The sequence below is a fragment of the Mustela erminea genome, chromosome 17 (assembly GCF_009829155.1).
Source record: "Mustela erminea isolate mMusErm1 chromosome 17, mMusErm1.Pri, whole genome shotgun sequence".
NCBI classification, from domain to species: Eukaryota; Metazoa; Chordata; class Mammalia; order Carnivora; family Mustelidae; genus Mustela; species Mustela erminea.
The window spans coordinates 41,425,897-41,447,426 of NC_045630.1; the positions used below are offsets into that span (position 1 = coordinate 41,425,897).

The following is a 21,530-nucleotide window of genomic DNA, read 5'->3' on the forward strand; positions in this document are numbered from 1 at the left end:
ACTCAAGTCTAGGAGCTCGCAGAAGTCTTTCTTCCTTTTCTGTTCTTGAGTAGTAAATAGGTGAGGTTTCTCTAAGAGCCCTAAGGGTTTGCCAGCTGGGGAGGTGGCCTGGAAGTTCCAGAAGGTATGCTCTGGATGCTCACGGGAGCAGTGGGTTCTGGGCAGCCAGCCAGGGGGCCTAGGAGTGGCAGAGAAAGAAGGGCATATGTGCAGGAAGGAGTAGAAGACATCACAGGGCTCCTGGGGAGCCTGGGTCCTGCTGACGCAGGAGGCCTAATGGAGACATTGACAGAAATGACTTAAAATCTGGAAGGAAAAAATGCAAGAAGAGCCCCTCCCAATCCTAAAAGTAGAGCTTGAGCAAAGTCCCACACTGAAATATAGAAAAACATGGGATCCAGGTGGGCAGACGATCACGCTGGAAAGAGGTCCCGTGTCCAGCAACAGGTGAGGGGCTCAACCCTTCGGGGTGAGGACATGGAATGCTCGCTGCTCTGAGCAGTAGCAAGGGCCGCAGTGCTGACTCACATTACTGGTCGCGAGGACCGGCAAAACGTTGAGTGAAAGAAACCAAACACATGCTAATCCTCTGTATGATTCGGTTTATATGAAGTCTAAGGGCTGGGAAAACAAATCCGTTGGGATAGAAATCAGCTTCTCCTTTCTCAAGTGGTAATAATGGTACCTACCTGATGGAGTCATGGCTGCGGGGGTGAATGGACAACACAGCTACAGCCCTTAGCCTGGAAAACCTGGCGTATGAGGACTCAAGGAAAGTTAGCCATGATTACCCATCGATTTCACCCACCTGAGCAGTTTTAACCACCAGGCATGAGCGGATGCTCCCAGATTGACATTTCCTTCTCCTGAGCACGCTCTCTCTCTCTCTCTCTCATTTTTTTTTTAAAGATTTTATTTATTTATTTGAGAGAGAGGGGGAGAGAGCATGAGCAGGGGTAGAGAAACAGAGGGAGAGGGAGAAACAGACTCCCCTGCTGAGCAGGGAGCTCAACGTGGGACTTGATTGCAGAATCCCGGCATCGCAACCTGAGCCCAAAGCAGACGCTTGACTGACTGAGCTACCCAGGCGCCCCTCTCTTGAACACTCTTATATTCAGCTTGTGTACCTAGTGGTACTGTAGCCACCTTAAATTGAAACGTATCTAAAAATTTACCTCATTCCCCACACCCCTTAAATCTAGCTCTTCCGGGGCGCCTGGGTGGCTCAGTGGGTTAAAGCCTCTGCCTTCCGCTCAGGTCATGGTCCCAGGGTCCTGGGATTGAGCCCCGCATCGGGCTCTCTGCTCGGCGGGGAGCCTGCTTCCTCCTCTCTCTCTGCCTGCTTGTGATCTCTCTCTGTCAAATAAATAAATAAAATCTTTTAAAAAAAAATCTAGCTCTTCCTGTGTTCATCATCATTGTTGAAGACGTCACCATCCACTAAGTCACCTACCATGAAGATCTCAAGCTCATGTGTACCTTCTACTTCTGGTAAGGAAGCTGCCCGGACAGGGGGGAGTGATTGGCAGAGCCTCTAGAACCTGCATCTTCAACAGCTACACTATTCAGCTGTCCTTAGGGAGAGCAAGGAGACTTCAGAGAGAGGGCTCACTGGGCACAGAATCCAAGGAACACTAGTATTTAAAAGAATAGGTAGAGGATGAGAAACACGCGGAGTTGAAAAAAATGAAAAACCAATCAGGGAAGTAGAAGAAGCCAGAATTTTCTGTTATGAGGGACACAGGAGGAAAGAATTTATTTATTTATTTATTTATTTATTTATTTATTTATTTATTTATTTTAGATGTTTATTTATTTGGAGGAGAGGGACAAAGGGAGAGAGAGAATCTCAAGCCGACTCCATTCTAACCGTGGAGCCTGAGGCAAGAGAGGATCTCACAACCCTGAGATCATGACCTGAGCAGAAGCCAGGGGTCCAACACTTAACTGACTGAGCCATCCAGCCCCCTACCCCCACCCAGGGAGGAAAGAATTTCTAAAGAGAGGAAGCAATCAAAGAAGAAGACTGAAAAATTGCTTTGGATTTTGCAGCTGGAAGATTGCCAACAACCTTAGTGAGAGCAGTTTCAGGAGAGTCATAGGGCAGGGGCTGTGGGGGCGGGCACAGCCAGCGGTGGAGCTCCTGGAAGAGAAGGAAAGTCAACAGAGACTTCACAGTACAGCATCCAAAACGGGATGGGGTGGGAGGCCTTGAAGGCCAGAAGAGGAGAAGGGCTGTAAGAAGTGATACCCGTTTCCCAAATGTCAGAGATTCCCCATCTTTGTAGCGGATAGCTCAATCTGTTCATCTTAGAAATGAGGGCCCCTGAAGGGTAGATGCTTGATGATGTAGACAAATTCAGATGTTTACACCAAAATGAGTCAGAGAAACAAAAGCATGATGCCTTCTTAGAAAAGACTGGGAATGTCCTCTTAAACTCTTAAAAATCTATGAGCATCTGAACTTCTGGCCATTTGGCGATGGGAAATGGGAAGAGCCATGCGCTTAATCAACATGGTGTCCTCCTCAATTCTGTCTTGAGTCAATCAGTGATGCTCTGGCGGTTCTCATGGGGTTCAACTCCAGGGTGGTCAGAGGTCTTCTGCACTGAGAAAGTACAGTGTTATGAACAACTGGGGAGCCAACAAATTGGGTCTTTCACAAGTCCAGGATTTGAGGCAATCTAAGCTTTTTTTTTTTTCCCATGTTTCTAGGTCATTGCACTAGAAGTATGTCTGGCATTAAATAAATAATTATTGGAATAAGAAGAATGAACCTAGCTATCAGATGTTATTCAGCTAAATGCCCATATTCCACATCTAAAAAGCTCATAAGCCAATAATGGTTAAATAAGAAAGATGAAAAAATTCAGTCTTGATTATATCATGCTGTGACTGTAACTTGCTAAATCCAGAGTACAAGCTTCCCTGATGAATCATGCACAAGAAGCTGAACAGATCAACCTTCTTTTAACCCCACCAAACTGACACCTTCCCCCTCCTCTGTGATAAATGAACTTTTACTTTCCATATTTAGATAAAACCTCAAAATCGTTACTGGCAAATAGTTAGGCACTGCAAATTTAGAAATGCTAATGAGTTAACTAAATAATATTTTGCCAAAAATCTCAGAGGGACCTCATGAAGGACACTCCTACATCACACCGAACCTTCCTTAAGACCAGTGGGATACTGTTTACTTCCTTTTATTATCATGAAACCTGAGGATAGCAGATATATTTTCAAGTATGCCGTGTTTGCAGGGTTGCAATACAACTTGTCTCTTGGCAGACTGACATTCACAGCACAGGCTTGAACCACGGGTGACCCTGTACATATGACGACGAGGATTTAGTTGCCAGTAATGGGAAAGGACAGACACTAACATTTACTAACAATGCACTACTTGGCCAGGACCTAGTCCTGCATTTTCCCCATGTAATGCCCAGGAAGTCCATGAGGTGGGTATTACGTTTCTTTCTGCACATGAGGAGATGGGGAGGAAGACAGCAAGCAAGTTGTCTACGCCGCTCCTTCCACTACAGCACGTGCACATAAAGCTATCCCAGAAAACTAGCTGCAAAGACGCAGAGCAATGTTGATCAAAAAAAATCTAAGTAGTTGCCATAATAATATTATTATTGTTTAGTATTACCTAATGATTTGTTTGGTTTGCAATACCAATATAACTGTTATTATAGTTTTATATATCTATATATAAAACACATTATAGTTATATGTAAGTATGATGAACACATCATAGTTATGTGTAACTATGACATAACCAGTATAACTATTATCAAAGCAGAGCTATTATGGCAATTTTGAGTCAGAAATAAAATAATGAAGAAAATCAATAAAACGGGGGCACCTGGGTGGCTCAGTGGGTTAAGCCTCTGCCTTCGGCTCAGGTCATGATCTCAAGGTCCTCCGACAGAGTCCCGCATTGGGCTTTCTGCTCAATGGGGAGCCTGCTTCCCCCCTCTCTCTCTGTCTGCCTCTCTGCCTACTTGTGATCTCTGTCAAATAAATAAATAAAAGCTTTTAATAAAAAAAAAAAAGAAATCAATAAAACAAAAAAAACCCTGAGACCAAGAGAGAATTCTGAAGCCAGTAACATTTATTAAAGGCATTCTGTTTATAACATTTCTTATCAGTGCACATGATTCTAAGAGCAAATATATTTTCATCATTTGTTTGAATATTGTATAACAATTTACTTAAAAGTATAAATATATATGTATATACAAAAATTACAAAGACATTAATAATAGGTTTTTGACCAATGAAGTCATGAATTTCGAAAGCAGGAAGTAAAGACTAAGTACCAAACATTAACATGTTTAAACTCTTTAAACTACTTTAAACTACTGTATTGATACTTTGGAAAGTTCCTCAAAGAAGTACAATCTGCAGGCAAAGTTCTATGTACATTGACACTTCATGAAACTTGATAGCAAAAGTGCCACTTGGCAGAGCGTTGACTATTAAAAATACTTTTAGAACTTCAGAAAGAATACAAGCTCAAATGCCAGAAAGAAGAGGAAAAAAAAAAAAAAAAAGAAAATTAAAGCAAATTTGCTGCACTGCACCATTTTAAAGCACCTGGCAATACTGCACATGGTTTATTAACATTGTTCTGGCTACAGTAACCAGTAGTAGTTACAATCTCTTCCCAAAAAGGAAATTACTGAACTTATTCATGGTACTAATAACCAATTTTCACTTCTCAGGCTAAAGTGATATTTGCAAGTGAAAAGGGCACATGAAAGGATCAGTTTATTTAAAAGAATTATTCTCCAGGAACTGCTCAATATCACTCAAACAGAATCACTAAGTATCTTTCCAGATTCCACATATGCCTGTGGTCAAAATGTCAAACTATTTCCTTAATGAGAGGTCCCAAAAGGAGAATATTGTCTTTATTACCTGATTGCAAATCAACTGTGAGATATAATAAGGATCTTTAACCTTTACCAAATCACGTACAAACTCTTTCATTACACCTTAACAAAACAAGCATTATCAAGAAAAGGTCCAGCCTCTGATTTCTTAACCCCATTCAAAAGATGATTCTGGCACTATTTTATTGGTTTTAAACTATAGTCATACACCTCCCATTATGGAACATAGATAATATAGTCAACTATTATACCAGCAAGCCATTTTATTAATATATATTCAAGTAACTATTTCTATTTGGAAAGAAAAGGAAACTGCCCTTGAACACACTGTTCAAAAAGACAACCAGTTAACCTTTCAAGAAAACAGTTTTAGATCTAACAATGCAAGTTAAGCTGCCTTAGTAACACCTACAATTGGCAATTTCACCATAAACCTCATTGTAGCTATTTGCAGAGGAGAGAAGGCACAGGCATAAAGGTAACTGATTATTCGTGTGTTTCCACTCATGAGAAAATAACTTAATAGTAACTATAGTAACCATTTACAAACAAGCTGAAGAACCAACCAGAGATAGTATATCAATGTGAAAAATAAACATTTAAAATAGTATATCAATGTGAAAAATAAACATTTAAAATTCAAGGCAATGAGAAACTGGAGAAATGACCATTCACTTGTTTTCGAACTCCTAATTTCATTATCTTGTCACCATGTTCCAATACGGTGAATGCCTATTTAAAATTATCTGCCAAGAAACTCCTAAATGCACATTCTGAAATCAGAATTCCATAATGTTTATACTCTCCATTCCCAATGGAAGGCCATCAAACAGATGTGGACTTCTTTGAAACATTTATGCTGACTTCTGGCTTTTTATATTCTCCTACATAAGGAAAATTGCCTACCCAGTGTTCTCTCTCTTTCATGGATGGTCATAAAGTGCCTACATATCAGAATTCACACCCACTGAATCCTACTGGGCATGCTGTCCTCTGAGGTCACTGCTGGGGACGAGCCATGGAGTTCAAAGACACGCTTTGGTACACCTTTATTCCTAACGGAGTCGGTCCTGCTTGATTTAGATTGCTGTCCTTCTTCTCTGGTATTTTGATTACAAGTTTCCCAGGGATTCAACAAATCAGCTCTTTCCTCTGATTCAAAACACAAGAGGAGTGACTTGGCTAGAGATTCTAGTCCCCCATGGCCAACTCGAGGTAGTCTCTTCTCACAGCTGTCAAGAGAAGTAGAGCACATGCTCAAATCATCATGAAAATCCTTGGCCAAGTTGCAAAGACTTTCAACGCAATTCTTGAGAAGATTTTTGTCCGTGTGGCATCCTATGCAAGAAGAAGAAAAAGTTAATTAACGTTTTCATTTTTCATGAGGTATTTATTACTCTTATATGACTCTACATATCTTTCAGGTCAAAGTAACCCTGTCAAGATAAATCTAAATGACTTAAGATTACTCAGCTTATCTGCTAATTAAACACCTGGGTTTTTAGGATCTAATTATTTAGGCAAAGTACTTAGATATATTAAGTAAGAATATGACCATACAAGTTTCTATAATTAGTGTCAAAGAAGTAGCATTAATTAGACTTTAGTTAATGAATTAGACTAGAAATGAAAAGATATCTGAGAGTTCTTAAACTAAAAAATTTTGATTAATTACAAATCCATCTGGAGTATATACCTCTCAGTGCAGAAATAATAATTTGAATAGTTTGCTCCAAGCAATGTTTTAACTTCAGGAATTCCTGTGCAAGATTAACTGTCTTCTTCAAATCTTGGTATCCAGGACCTTCTTGTTGTAGTTCAGTTCTAAAACTTTTCTGTAAATAAAGTTAATATTTTTAAAGATACATAATAGGCTACATGACAGTAAGGCTTAGTCAATCTAATTTTAATCACCAGAGTCTTATCTTCAGGAAAGAGAATGAGTTTACTTTCCTCACCAGTGCTTAGTTCTGTTTCCACAAGCAAGACCAACATACAATATTCCACAAGCAAGACAACATACAATAATACAATTAAAAACAGTAATTACTGTTTTTAAAAGAAATAAGAATTTTAAATTAATTTTATTTTTTAAATTAAAAGAATTTTTTAAAACTAAGCTTTATGCCCAATATGGGCTTGAACTCACAACCTTGAGTTCAAGAGTTGCATGCCCTTCTAACTGAGCCAGCCAGGTGCCCCAAGAACTTTAAATTAATTTTAAATCAAGTTACAATCATCATATTACATGGGAATGAAATAAAACAACAGTACCCTTTATTATCCAATATCATAAAAGATAAATTTAATTTTTTAGAGTTCAACATTATATATCTCCCATTTATTTTTATTTAAATAAAAATTTTCAAGCCATAGCTATTTCTCTCCTATTTGACACATTGATTATATACTTAATTTATATTTTGTTATTTACTTGTGATTTGAAAATACTTTGTCTAATTCACCTATATTTTAAAATCTTCAAGCATATTGATTATTAAACACAATTTTTTAGCCAGTGACTATCCCAGGAAAAGCTGATAGTTACTAAACTAGTAGCAGTAAGAAATAGATAAAACACTATTAATCAATTTCTATACATTATCTTATCTCTTTCTTAAAAAATTAGTTATGATGTCCAAGAGGAAGTAGCTAGAAAACTATGACACATGCTGCAACTAACCAGGCACAAAGGAATTATCTGGCTAAGGATGAAAACTGAAATAAACATATCATAATACTTTGGCTGAACGAAATGCTAAAATACACCAAACCAAAGTAAACATTAAAGCTTCTCTTACTGTTTTCCACTCAGCAAACATGTTTTCAAGACATCCAATCAATCCCATGGCTTTACCTTTCATCTGTTTGGTAACCTATATAGAATATGAACATATTTTACTATATAAATAATTATTTAAAGGTTTAAAAATCCTAGAACTCTATGGGACGAGACAGGCAAGAATTTTAGTCTAAGAAGTCAAAAGACTTGAGTTCTATTATTGGGACTGCAATTAAACAGCCAGCATACCTAAATCATGTAGGCAGAATTTCTTTCAAAATAAATTGCATGTTGATTCTATATTAACTATAGATACACTCTGATGTTTGTGATAATAACAGCATTTTGTTTTACATTTAAATATTTATAGGGATGAACTTTCTAAGCCTTCCCTTGAAGAGGATGAGGTAACTAATTTATCAAGCAGATATTATGCTCAAAGAACTACATATACATTTTCACCATTTTCACAGCAATATAGTTGACATAAGGCTGTATTAGTTTAAAACTGTACAACATAATGATTCGATATGCTGCAAAACCACCGCCACAAGAAGTTTAGTTAACATCCATTACCTCACAGTTACAATTTTTTTTCTTGCAATGAGAACTTTTAAGTTCTACTCTCTTAGCAACTTCCAAATAGGTAACATAGTAGGTATCATTAACTACTGTCAGTACTTGCCTTCCTATATCTGAGTGATTTCCCTTACATGTTTTATTATCTGCTTCTCAATTATAATTCTATGCTGCATATGCAACTGCCTTCATTTTTACAAATAAGAAAACAGATTCCAAGCTCCTAAGACTCAGAACCAAGGTGGGAACCCCAGTCTCGGTTTAAAGCCTTTGCTTTTGTACTGCTCAATGCTGCCCCCGTGAGGTACCTTTTCACTTAATTTCTGCCAGGGACGGTGTGAGAAGAATTTAATTGGCTTCATCCACACAGCTCTTCCCAAAGTCTAACTTAAAGTTTCTCTATGTGGTTTAAAAAAAAAAAAAAAAAAAAAAAAGGCACACACAAATTCTTTTTTCCCCTGGCTCCAGCTTTACAGTTATAAATCCAATGCCTTATGTTTGAACGCATTTTCCAGTTCTTTTTTTTTTTTTTTTTTTTAAGATTTTATTTATTTATTTGAGAGAGAGACAGTGAGAGAGAACATGAGCGAGGAGAAGGTCAGAGAGAGAAGCAGACTCCTCATGGAGCTGGGAGCCCGATGCGGGACTCGATCCCGGGACTCCAGGATCATGACCTGAGCCGAAGGCAGTCGTCCAACCAACTGAGCCACCCAGGCGCCCCCATTTTCCAGTTCTTTGGATTGTTTTCCTTCCACAGGTTCTTGAGTTTTAACTTAAGAGAATATGACGAGCTAAAACCCCACCATGACTATACAGCGGGGGCATACAGACTATGAGAGAAAGTAAATAAGAGAAAGGGAAGGAGGGGCGCCTAGTTTGCTCAGTGGGTTAAAGCCTCTGCCTTTGGTTCAGGTCATGATCTCAGGGTCCTGGGATTGAGCCGGCTTTCTGTTTAGCGGGGAGCCTGATTCCTCCTCTCTCTCTCTCTCTGTCTGCCTCTCTGCCTACGTTTGATCTCTGTCTGTCAAATAAATAAATAAAATCCTCAAAAAACAAAAAAAAAAGAGGAAGGGAGGGAGAAGTTTGCCTGAAAATGCCAATAATACGAATTGTATGCAAAATGGGCCTGACCGTTTTGCTATGCATTTCCTGCAAACCGCAGCCAAGCTGACGTCTGCGCCCCGCCCTACTACTCGAAGCACATTCGGGTGAGCTTACTTCTCTTCTACTTTTCATTAACTGACTCCAGGCCCCTTGCACTTACGCCAGTGGATACTATACTTTGCAAACAAGGACAGAGAAAGTGTTTTGGGGACAAACGGTGCTATAGCTGAGCACAACCAAGCTGAAGATGTGGGCAGTGGGCGGTATGAGTCCACTGCCTTCATTCGAAGTTGCGTTACAGAACTGAAACCAGCCTCATGTCTCCTAGGACTAGGCCCGTGTATTTTGATTTAGTGACAAAATGAGCTCCTTTTGAATGTGTTTGTATTTTAAAAGCAAAATAACACAAAATGGGAAAGGCAAACATACAGCGAGAGCAAGCGCGAGCAAAGTGAGGCAGGTAAGACCTGCGGGGTAACTGTGTTTAGCATTTCTGTCCACTGTTCTTCATGGCACAAAATCCTCAGAACAATCTTAGGGCATTTGTATGCTCATCCTCACTTTTTAAATGCAACACGTGAGGGGCCCAGGTGAGCAGCTCAAGGCTACACAGGAAACAGGAGAGCAATTTAATGTTCAATGTTTCCTCCAGTTCTGAGCCAGTTTGATGATAGCCCTTTAGAACCCATGTAGCCTTTTAGTCTGAGGAGGGTTGGAAAGCCCCTCTAGCTTACATGGACAATTTCTCTCCTGATAAGGAAGCTAGACATGCATTAATGAAAAGGTTTTTCTAAAAGGAAAGGAAAAAAACTAACTTACTTGATGCCTTTCTGGAAATGAGCCACAGGGGTGGACGCTAAGGGTCCTCTACCTAATTGTTTTTCCTAGATCAAACAGTATGTATGTAAATGAGTACCGTCCTCCTGGGGGTGAGCTCAGCAAACACAACATCCCCAGGCAGCTCCATCCCAGCTGACCGACTCCAGAAAAAGAAAGGGAATGGACAGAGATGGTTTTAACAAGAAGTTGTTACAAGAGTCTAGAACTGACAGAGCTCTGAGATTTCACTGTTGTAAAGATTAGAACTTATCTCCTGAGTCCCCACTCCACTAATAATAACTCCCAATAATGAAAATTAACGTGCGTGAACAACGATTTACAAACCTTAGTTTTGAAATATAGTGAAAAAAAAAAAAAAAACAAACCTTAGTTTTGTAGCCTGTGGAATTTTGGAATCCCATAGGTAGAATATAAAACCCTGGCTCGGACGACTGGACGAGGTCCTCCAGCTCCGTAAAATGCATGGGAACCCAAGTAATTTCTCCCTTGCAAAGTGGGGAGGTTCACCCCTATTCTAAGGAGAACACCTAGTCCCATACTTGCACTGGGAAATAATTTAGTAAATAAATGACTCACAATCTAGGACATAAGTATTATTACAGTCAACAGGTGAAGAAACAGTCAGAGCGTGGACTTGATAAATGATTGCTAAAAACTGAGAGACTGGTTTTAAACAGTGCCACCTCTAAGACAGCTACTGGGTTCATGTTTAACGTCAGTTAGCTAAAGAAGGTGCTGGGGAAGCATATTCTTTGGAAGTCACTCAAATCTTCATTGATTTTGTATCTTGATATGAAATAACAGATATGAATGCCTTTGGAAAAATATTTAGTTTAAAATATGGCATCAGTAAGTGGTAGTTTCTATTCTTAGGTGGAAAAGCAGAGACCTAAACAAGGATCAGGGAGAAAGAGACCAGCAGAAAGTGAACACTAGATGTCACTGCCAGACTCCATTCTGCTCTGGAGTTAATACGCAGTGGGTTCACTGACAATAACTGACATAATGATCACATCAGCCTTTTCAATAAAAAAAAAAAAATTCAACACTAATTAAAACACATAAATTTATAAGAATCCAATTCAGTTGAATTAAACTATTTTCTAAAAATCAACTTTATAGGTCATCTGGTACTATATAGAATGTACTTTTGTTCCTCTTACCTCATTTTGGGTACACTGACTTAAGAGTTCATGCTGAAGTTCTTTTGCTTTTTCTAGTCCAGAATCTAATAGAATCTTCATTCCTAAGCCTACACCATCACAAAGAGCATCTATGAAGTCCTCCTAGAAAAAGTTTTTAAGCATTAAGTAGAAAATTCGGTGTTTTGTTTTTAAATTATAAAATAATTGTTATATTTTCTGCTTATTTTAGGACTACAGTAAGTTCCTAGTTTATTAAATTCAACTAAAGCTGGAATAAAAACGGTCTGAAAGAAAATCTATCATTTACTATTCCACATATAACATATAATAAATTTAGCAAATCTATAATTTAACATTCCACATATAACAGTTAATAAGGAATATTTGTCTGAGGAGGTGGGTAGAGGATGGGTTAGATGGGTGATGGGTATTAAGTGATGAACCACTGAGTTCTACTCCAGAAACCAATATTGCACTCTATGTTAACTAAGGAAAATTTAAGTTAAAAAAAAAAGTCATCTTAGAATGCTGTGTTGCTATAACACAGTAACATTCTAATATAATACTGCTCTTAATGGCATGAATACTTAGAGCAAGCAAATACAAATTTTCTAGAATTATGGAGTTCTGTATGTATTGATTGGCTGTGCAAACCCTCCAGAGTAGGTATGCATCATCAAAGCAAAGATCAAAAGGCAAAGTGAAGATTCCAGAATTATCCAGTACATTTAACTAATTTAGATTGAAACAGTTTTAAATATTGCCAAACTATTAAAAGTATGAACTATTTTTTAAAAGAAAAGCAACTTATCTTGTTTAGTTGATACTATTATCAGAAGACTACTGTTCCTCAGATGAAGTCTTCCAAAACTAATATTACCAAATTACCTGAACACCGGCAGCCTTATTGCTACTATTTTCCAGAAAATGCAGCTTGCTCCCTTTAAGAACTGCTAACTGTCCCACATACTTTACAGCTTGTTGTACAATTCGGATTATTTTCATTTGAGCCTCTTTTACCATTGATGAGATATCTGAACAACATCCCTATAAAACAAAAATGGATCAGTATATCAGATACATGAGATTATAAACAGAGGTAAAGAAAAGACAAGAAAAGCAATTTGAAGAAAATAAATTCTGCGTTCATTCATATCGTGACTATGCTTCATAAAAGTCTCACTCAGAATCAAAAAACATGCAACCCTATAGCTACTAATGATGATAAAATCACTTGGATACAGCCTCTACGCCCAAAGACCCTACATGCTAATAGGAGACATAAGACAAGTATGCAGTGAACTAAATAGAAGACAGAAGCAATGAGTGAATGCCCCCCACACCAGAAAAGGGAACAAAATGTGGCTCTTTTTTGCCTTTGAATTTTTCCTGTCCCATTAGCCATCTGACAGATGGTTAATAAAGATACTTTCTCTTATCAGGGGAGAAGGAAGAGGAAAGGGAAGTGAAAGGGGGAAAACAACCCTTCAAACAAAAGGCTTCTACACCAGAGTACACATGCCCAAGAAGAATGAAGCGTGCCTCCCCTCTGCACCGAGATCTTCTCTTTCTTTCTTTCTTTTTTTTTTTAAAGATTCTATTTATTTACTTCATAGAGAGGGAACACAAGTAGGGGGAGTGGGAGAGGGAGGAGCTGGATTCCCACTGAGCAGGGAGCCGGATGCTCCATCCCAGGACCGTGGGATCATGACCTGAGCAGTAGGCAGTTGATTAACAGCTGAGGCACCCAGGCGCCCCCAAGATTTTCTTTCTTTTACCTGCCAACTGCAGTGATTCTTCAGAATACTACTCTTGGCTTGCTTTCTAGGCCATGCTTATAATACTGCTACAAGATAAGAATTCTCAAACCACACTTAGGTAGGAAGTATAGTCACTAAATTCAGTTTTGCCAATTTAACATAAGTCTTTCCTGAGCTTGGTCTAATCTCCCCTTCGAGTCACCTGTTCTCTCCATCCTTGATTCTTTACATAAAACCCTTCCCATAGGGCTATAGGTCACAACTCCTAAGTTAAGTTCAAAGTGTTCTTCCTAGAGAATGAAAAGAAGGAAAGAAACTACACACCAGTTACTCTCACAGGCACTTTCTTATCCATCCATCTGATCCTCATAGCAACCGTGTCAGATAGGCGCGTTATTTTTGTTTTCCCAAAGAGAAAATGGGGAACTTAAAAATTTAAGCAATTTGCCAAAGGACATAGAACTAATTTAGCATGGGTTCAAACACTGGGTTTCCAAATGCCAATAATGGGTTTGGGGGTTTTTTCTTGTTCCTGAACTGCATCTAAAATCCAAGCACCAACTAAGTATATCTCACACTCTCTTCCCACCACAACCCTTCGACTAGCTTCCTTCTCCAGGCTCAAGCATAAGTCGGACTCTCGGGCTTTGGCTCCCCAGCTTTGCTCTCTGGCCAGCCTTCATCTTCATGGCTCTGTGCTATCAGAACGTTTCCTTCATCTATTACTTCACCCATACTGGTTTGAGGCCCACCTCTCTGTCCTAGGGTCGTTCTGTTTCCTCACTGCTTATATCCAAAGTGATCCTTCATCCAGTGTGAATTTATAATTAATTCAATAACAAGTATCCAACTGAGCATCTTTCATATGAGGAGTCCTTGTGAGAAAAAGACACCTAAGCCGCTCTAACTGCCCAAAGCTAACTGCCCATGGAAGTGTGTGGGCTTATAGAGATGTTATATTAAAAGGCAAAACAGGGGCGCCTGAGTGGCTCAGTGGGTTAAAGCCTCTGCCTTCGGCTCAGGTCATGATCCCAGGGTCCTGGGATGGAGCCCCGCATCAGGTTCTCTGGTCAGCAAGGAGCCTGCTTCTTCCTCTTTCTCTCTCTGCCTGCCTCTCTGCCTGCTTGTGATCTCTGTCTGTCAAGTAAATAAATAAAATCTTTAAAAAAAAAAAAAGGTATAACAGGTGAAGTATAAGGTTATTTGAAAAACAAATAAGAGAAATGCCCGAGTTGTGGGGAGACCCACAAAGACCTCCTAGGGAAGAATAATAATGGACAATTAAAAATAAACTTTGGGGTGCCTGGGTGGCTCAGTTGGTTAAGTGACTGTCTTCAGCTCAGGTCATGATCGTGGAGTCCCGGGATCAAGTCCTGCATTGGGCTCCCAGCTCTATGGGGAGTGTGCTTTTCCCTCTGACCTTCTCGCCTCTCACTCTCTAAAATAAATAAATAAAATCTTTAAAAAAAACATTAAAAAATAAAGGTTTATTTCAATTTGACTAGTGAGATTACTTAATCAAACAAACATTTCCAAATCCTATCAAGTAAATAGCCCCTCAGGAAGTATTTGATACAACTAACTTCTACCACAATAATAGAATGTAGAAAGTCTCTTGGTGGGCATAATAACGTAAGTTTTGTTCAACATTTTAGAACATTTTGTTATGAATCTAAGTCACCCATTTAAAAAATTGAAACCTATCCCTTTTGATATTTTTATATCTGTTCCCCTCATATATTCAAGGAATTCTTTTTTATTTTTTAAGATTTTATTTATTTAGAGAGAAAGAGCACATGCATATATGCACAAGCAGGGGGAGGGCAGAGGGGGAGAGAGAGAGAGAGAGAGAGAGAGAATCCTAAGCAGACTCTACACTAAACACAGAGCCTGACACAAGGCTTGATCCAATGACCCTGAGATCATAAAATGAGCTGAAATTGAGAGTTGGATGCTTAACTGACTCAGCCACCCAGGCACCCCTACTCAAAGAATTCTTACGGAGGAGTTCACTGAAATGGTGGGTGACTAGGTATTATCCAATATCAAATTCCCCACTTCTTTTGTAGTAATAGAATTCTTGATTTTTCCACTAGGTACATATCTGTCCAGAATAAAAAGTACATTTCCCAATAATACTTGTAGCTAGATATGGTCATGTAATGAAGTTCTGGCCAAAGATACATAAAGAGAAATGTCATAGGGAAATTTCTAGAAACTTCCCTTAAAGGAAGTTTGGCCTTTCTCTTCTTTGTCACTTCTTCCATCCCACTGCACTGAACTCAGACAGAGCTCCACCACTCTGGTGGACCATGAAATAAAGGGCCATGATTTGGCTTGGTAGAAAGGTATGTTGGAAGGAGCTTGGATCTCAAGGAGTGGAGAAGAGCCACCATGCCTACCCCCAGATTTTATATGACAGAGAGTAAGCTTTTAGCTTACTACTTCTTCAGAGCCAAGTCTAATCTCACTTGATATAAGGTAAACAGAAAAAAAATTATTTTCCTTGCCTGTGCATCGCCGGGCTTGTGACTAATCTAACAAACAACCAGAGCAAGACTTTGCCTTTTTCCCCATAGCCATTACTAAGGGTTAGCATAGTAGAATATGCATAGTAAAGAGCATGAACTCTGGGCCCAAGCCTGCCCGGGTTCAGATCCTAATTCCATCACTTACTGGTTACGGCTATAACAACTGGATAAGCTACATACCCTGTACCTCCATTGCTTCATTTATAAAATGGTGATTAATAACGGTGCCCACTTCTGAAGTTGTTAAGAGATTTAAATGAGTTAATATTTGTAAATCACTGAGAACTCTCAGTGCCTGGCACAGAAGCCATAATTAATAGACAATTATAGATAACCACAGTTTCAGAATTATAATGCAGAAATCACTTCTGAACATTCTACAGATCTAATTTTGGGGAAGATGCAGACAGTAGGTCAATAAATACTTGCTGAATAAATGAATTCTTCAAATGATAATCAGCAAAGCAATTTACCTGTAAAAATAACTGTATGTAGCCTCCTAGTTTTTTGATCTCTTGTCTCAATTCATCTTCAAGCCTTGCTGTGCTGATACAAGGCAGAATTTCATTCAGCCAGTGTTTGATTAGCACCACAAGCTGCTCAAAAGCACAGGTGACCTGGATTGTAAGTGACTGGGTTGTTCGATCAGAAGAGAACACTTTGAAAAAAGAAGGAGAATTACTGGAAGAAATAATCTCCAGATAAAAGAACTCATATATGATCACCATTAAGGTCAGAAAATGCATGCAAAATGTGACAAAATGCATGCAAAATATTCCTTCAAAAGAATATGTAATGTGCAGAAAATAATCATTCATGTAAGTTAATAAAAGCTGTAAGTTTGCTTACAGTTTTCTTGACTTTCTTCATCTTGTTCTTCATGAGCTTTGGAAATGGCAAATAGTCCGTGATAAATTTTAAGAAAATTATCCATCAGACTGTCAGCCACGGTTTTTTCTTCATCATAACTCTGTCCAAGAAAACTTAAGGATGACCCAATCAATTCTTTGCAAATTCCAGGAAGGTAAGATTCTGCTGAACTTGAGCAAATAGGGCTCGATTTCTCCAGTAATCCTGTATCGGTAGAAAATAGCCATCTTAAGCCTACTTTTCAGGCACAATACTTTCAAATAAATGTATTAACACAAGCATATTATAGACTCATTTGTTAGTAAATTCAAAGTAGGCTGTTCTTATTTCAATGCATTTTTACTTCAATAAGCCTAATTGAAAACACAATTTTATAAAGGAGTCAATTCATCTGTCAGTGGAGTCAATCCATAGGTTAGTAGTTCCTCAACCACAATACAAATAATAGACAATGCAAATCAACTAAGCAACCACCACTGGTTTACTCTCCTTCCTTATTGACTTTTGGGGAACACCCAAGAAACTCTGAAATTAGTGAAAACAATGGTAGTTACACAAAAAATAATATAAATAGAATAAATATAAATATCATAATATAAATTAATTAAATTAATTCGTGAGCTGAAAGTGTAGGCAATACTAAAACAAACTATTAAAAGGAATGTCTCATTAGCTCTACTTTATATCAGTTCCTTATCTAGGCATACTATAATTAAAATAGGCTAAAGCCAATTATTATGTACAGTTAATATATCACATCTCTGGGAGACAGGCTTTCAGACTAATTTTCTAAGCACTGTCCAAACCAGAAGTAAATGGAAACAGCTTAAAGAGCTAATTTGGAGCCTCTGGTAATAACTTTATACTGGAATGCTAACTCATAAGTATAATGATTCTCATTTAATAAACAAGGTTATTTTCAGGTTCATAGATGATGAAACACCAAACTAAAAGGAAGGTAGAATAAGGACAAAGGGTGGGGACTATTAAGAGTCTAGGAGAGGGGGCGCCTGGGTGGCTCAGTGGGTTAAGCCGCTGCCTTCGGCTCAGGTCATGATCTCAGGGTCCTGGGATCGAGTCCCACATCGGGCTCTCTGCTTAGCAGGGAGCCTGCTTCCTCCTCTCTCTCTCTCTCTGCCTGCCTCTCTGCCTACTTGTGATCTCTCTCTGTCAAATAAATAAAATCTTTAAAAAAAAAAAAGAGTCTAGGAGAGGGGAACATAGCTGGCTCAGTCATTAGGGCATGTGACTCTTGATCTTGGGGTCATGAGTTCAAGCCCCATGTTTGGGGTATTAAAAACCAAAACAAAATAAAAAGCATTTTTAAAAAAGAGAGTAGGCCAAAGATAAGAATTTGATTTGGGAAGAGAAAAAAGAAAAGCTACAAAATGCAAAGCTCTACCACTTTTTACCATTATTACCAGGATAATAGTGATTATATTCTAGTCATCATGAATAGTTAACAATATATTCTTTGTTCAGTAAGCTGATGATGTTAATGCATTCTAAAATCCAACATCAACACTTTACAAAGCATTGCAAAACTCTGGTTTAAAAATACGGCACTTAAGGTGAGAAGTTAGGACACTTGCTCAACTTCCCAGAAGTTGAGCACCGTGCCCAGCCCCGTGGCTGCCTGGGCAGGTCCATACTAAAGGCACACATGGTTTGTTTGCCTCTTTGAAAACTGCAAATGAGCAAAGAGCTCTTCATTTTCTTTAATTTTTAAATATGGCCCTTAAAAAGACAGCTTTAATTTACCTGGAAAAATTACTTTTTTTATTTTAAGATTTTAGTTATTTATCTGTCAGAGAGACTGCACAAACAGGTAAAGTAATAGGCAGAGGCAGAGAGAGAAGCAGGCTCCCTGTTGAGCAAGGTGCCCGACGTGGGACTCGATCCCAGGACCCTAGGATCATGACCTGAGCTGAAGGCAGCTGCCTAATCAACTGAGCCACCCAGGCATCCTGAAAATTATTTTGTAAAACATGTTACTCTCAAATAATACTGAATAAACAAGTTGATACACAGATATATAACATTTTATTGTGCTGGTAGACAATAAGCCTTGATACTTTTCTCAGTATACAAGAAAATGTGATGAAAAAATACCTGATGAATGGGAAGAATGCAAATCCTGAATTGGGTGGGCTTGTATGTCATGTAAACAACCAGAAATTCTTCTATTCTTCATCAAGCTCCTGCTCCTAAAAAAAGATAAACCATAAGATCAGTGGTTATATACTACATGGAATAACAATATTAAGAATATTCTTGGAGCACCTGGCTCAATCAGTTAAGTGCCTGCCTTCAGCTCAGGTCATCATCCCAGGGTCCTAGGATGGAGCCCCAAACAGGGCTCCCTGCTCAGTGAAGAGTCTGTTTCTTCTTCTCCTTCTGCCCCCCTCCCAACTCATGTGTATGCTCTCTCTCTTTCTCTCAAATAAATAAATAAATAAATCTTTAAAAAAATGTTCTTGGGACACCTGGGTGGCTCAGTCGGTTAAGCATCTGCCTTCAGCTCAGGTCATCATCCCAGGGTCCTGGATTCGAGTCCCGCAATGCATTCCCTGCTCAGCAGGGAGCCTGCTTCTCTTTCTCCCTTTGCCCTGCCCCCTGACTTGTGCTCTCTCTCTCTCCTGCTCTCTCTTAAATTAATAAATAAAATCTCAAACAAAATATTCTTAATTCTCTAAAGAAAATGGGTATGCAGGTGTGTGTTTCCTGTGGAAACATTTTCATCAATAAATAGTTAAATTCATTTGGTTTACGAAGCAAGAACTTTACTATTTATAGGTATCATTCTAAGCATATAATTAAATTAAGTATATGGAACACATATTTATAGAGTAACAGGTTCTAAATACTGTGTTTAAACACAGGAAACCTGGTTTTTGGGCTCATGAACTTAAGGTCCACAGGAAAAGAGAGAAATTAGGCAAATAATTACAATACAGTGATGTGTCATGAAAGCAGAGCATGCTCTGCTGGAGAAGAACTTGACCTGGCCCAAGGAGTCAGTGGGGAGTGGGGAGGGGGCTCCTGGGACAATGACCTTGAAGGATGCACAGGAGTTAGCCCAACAGGGAGGCAGGCTTGGGACGGAGGGAACGAACAGTGGTTCAGACACGGGCACCAGGATGTGGGAAGCCCCGGTGATCAAAGAATGCACCTTGAATGGTGCATTCAAGGACAGAGTGAGATTCTGAAGGACTGCAGTAGGACAGTGGAGAGGAGCAAGGGAGACGCTAGGGGGTGCGAAGATGCCAGCCTGAGGCTGACCGTAATGCCAATCAAGGAAGCTTGGATTTTATGCTGAGATTAGCAAGGATTCTAAACAAGGAGATGATGTACATAAAAAAACATTCAAGTAAGCACTTGCTACACAGTGTGAAAAGCAGAATGCCTGTGAAGTGTAGCAGTAACACAAACGGAGGGAATGACTCTATCTTCACTCTCTCTTTCTGCTGCCTCTTTCCCCTCAGCCTATAAAACCACTCTGATCTCTGCCTGGAGTATGACTGGCTGTCTGGCTGTTACTCATTTTTCTTAACTGCTACTGGAAAAAGCAGCCTACTTCCACATTGCCATTCATCTGCCCATTTTTTAAACCACATTGTCAACTCCAGCCCTCATTGTATCAGTGAATCCTTGAGCTGTGACCTGGATCTAAATCTAGGGGATCCTTTGAAGTCTTTTTCCTAACAGAACTCTCTACCACTGTCGGCCAAAGAAAAATACTATTTGTTGAAAAGATCATTAAACAAAAACATATTCCATCTGGAGTCATCTAAATGTTTCAAATATATTTTTCCCCATGAATTCCTACAAGAAAAACACAGAAATACAACTCATAACGGGGAAAGGAAATATCAAACCTCAATATGACTGATAATAGGAATAAGAAATACCTCAAAGGTAACAGTTTTTGGTATTTAGGGATAAAAGGGAAGGGTACATTACAGTAAGTCTAAACCAGGGAAATTTATTCTTCTAACACTATCATAGTTAAACAATGTTTAAACTCAAACAAAATGCCTGTCACATTCCTTTCAAAGAATTTTTACTTAACCTCAGGAGAAGTTTTACTTTTGACTGTCCACAGAACGAATCACAATTTATAGGCATCCAAACCAGTCTATTTCATTGCAGAGCGGCTATGGCATATCGCTGCCAGGTAACGGTTCCATAATTAAGAATCTGTCAGTGTTTCCATTACCCGCAGGCATTCTCAGAGTTTGCAATTCTGTCATAAACATTCTTACAAGGCTGAAACTTCATATACAAGGTCTCTGACCAAGAGCAATTCATTTTTTAAGAAAAATATGATAGTTTTAAATATTAGAAGTTCTCAAGAAAACATCTCTACCACATGAAAACACCTAATTTCAAAATATCAAAAGAAGTTTTAATTCTCTGGTAATAATTTAAACTTTTGTTGCTTCCCTAGTTATTAACCTAGAGGTTAGCAGAAAATAAGATGCAGATCACCAACTTTCAATAAGCTAAAACTTTTATGTTCATTATATATTTTTAATTAATTTCAAAAATTCAAGTATAATTAACATGTAGTGTGTTATATTAGTTTCAAGTATACAATATAGTGAAATACAGTGATTCAACAACTCTATATATTGCTCGGTGGTCATCACAATAAATGTACCCTTAATCCTCTTCACCTTTTTCACTCATCTCGTTGCTCACTAATGTTCATTAATTATACTGTGATCCATAATTCTAAGTACACCAAGTTTGTATCTGTTTATAATAAAATACAGTAAGAAACCAATATTATAAAATCTAAATTCATCTCTGATGAATTTGTAGTTCTGGTCTGAATTTGGGGGAGGCTTATGTTACTTTAGGTTAGCTTACATACCCTAAGGCCTTCTGCCCAATTTGCTCCACAGGCCATCTTTAGCTCATTTTGGAGAACCCAGCACTGTTCTGAAATCCTCAAGATAAATCACCTGAAGATACCACTTAAAGATATCACTGGTATTAAATCAGAAATA

The 21,530-nt window shown here is 38.6% G+C and overlaps 1 protein-coding gene across 2 annotated transcripts in view; it reads right to left on the reverse strand.

The window, feature by feature from the left end:
* Positions 1-4,132: 4,132 nt before the first annotated feature.
* Positions 4,133-21,530, reverse strand: part of KIF14 (kinesin family member 14) — a 53,760-nt gene continuing 36,362 nt past the window's right edge. For both annotated transcript variants that reach the window (XM_032318880.1, XM_032318879.1), the window contains exons 23-30: positions 18,628-18,722; positions 16,495-16,719; positions 16,119-16,303; positions 12,243-12,401; positions 11,373-11,495; positions 7,706-7,780; positions 6,601-6,739; positions 4,133-6,242 (exon numbers count right to left, since the gene is read on the reverse strand). In XM_032318880.1, coding sequence (XP_032174771.1) covers positions 5,863-6,242; positions 6,601-6,739; positions 7,706-7,780; positions 11,373-11,495; positions 12,243-12,401; positions 16,119-16,303; positions 16,495-16,719; positions 18,628-18,722 — 1,381 coding nt within the window. In that variant the 3' untranslated portion in view covers positions 4,133-5,862. The remainder of the gene's footprint in view (positions 6,243-6,600; positions 6,740-7,705; positions 7,781-11,372; positions 11,496-12,242; positions 12,402-16,118; positions 16,304-16,494; positions 16,720-18,627; positions 18,723-21,530) is intronic.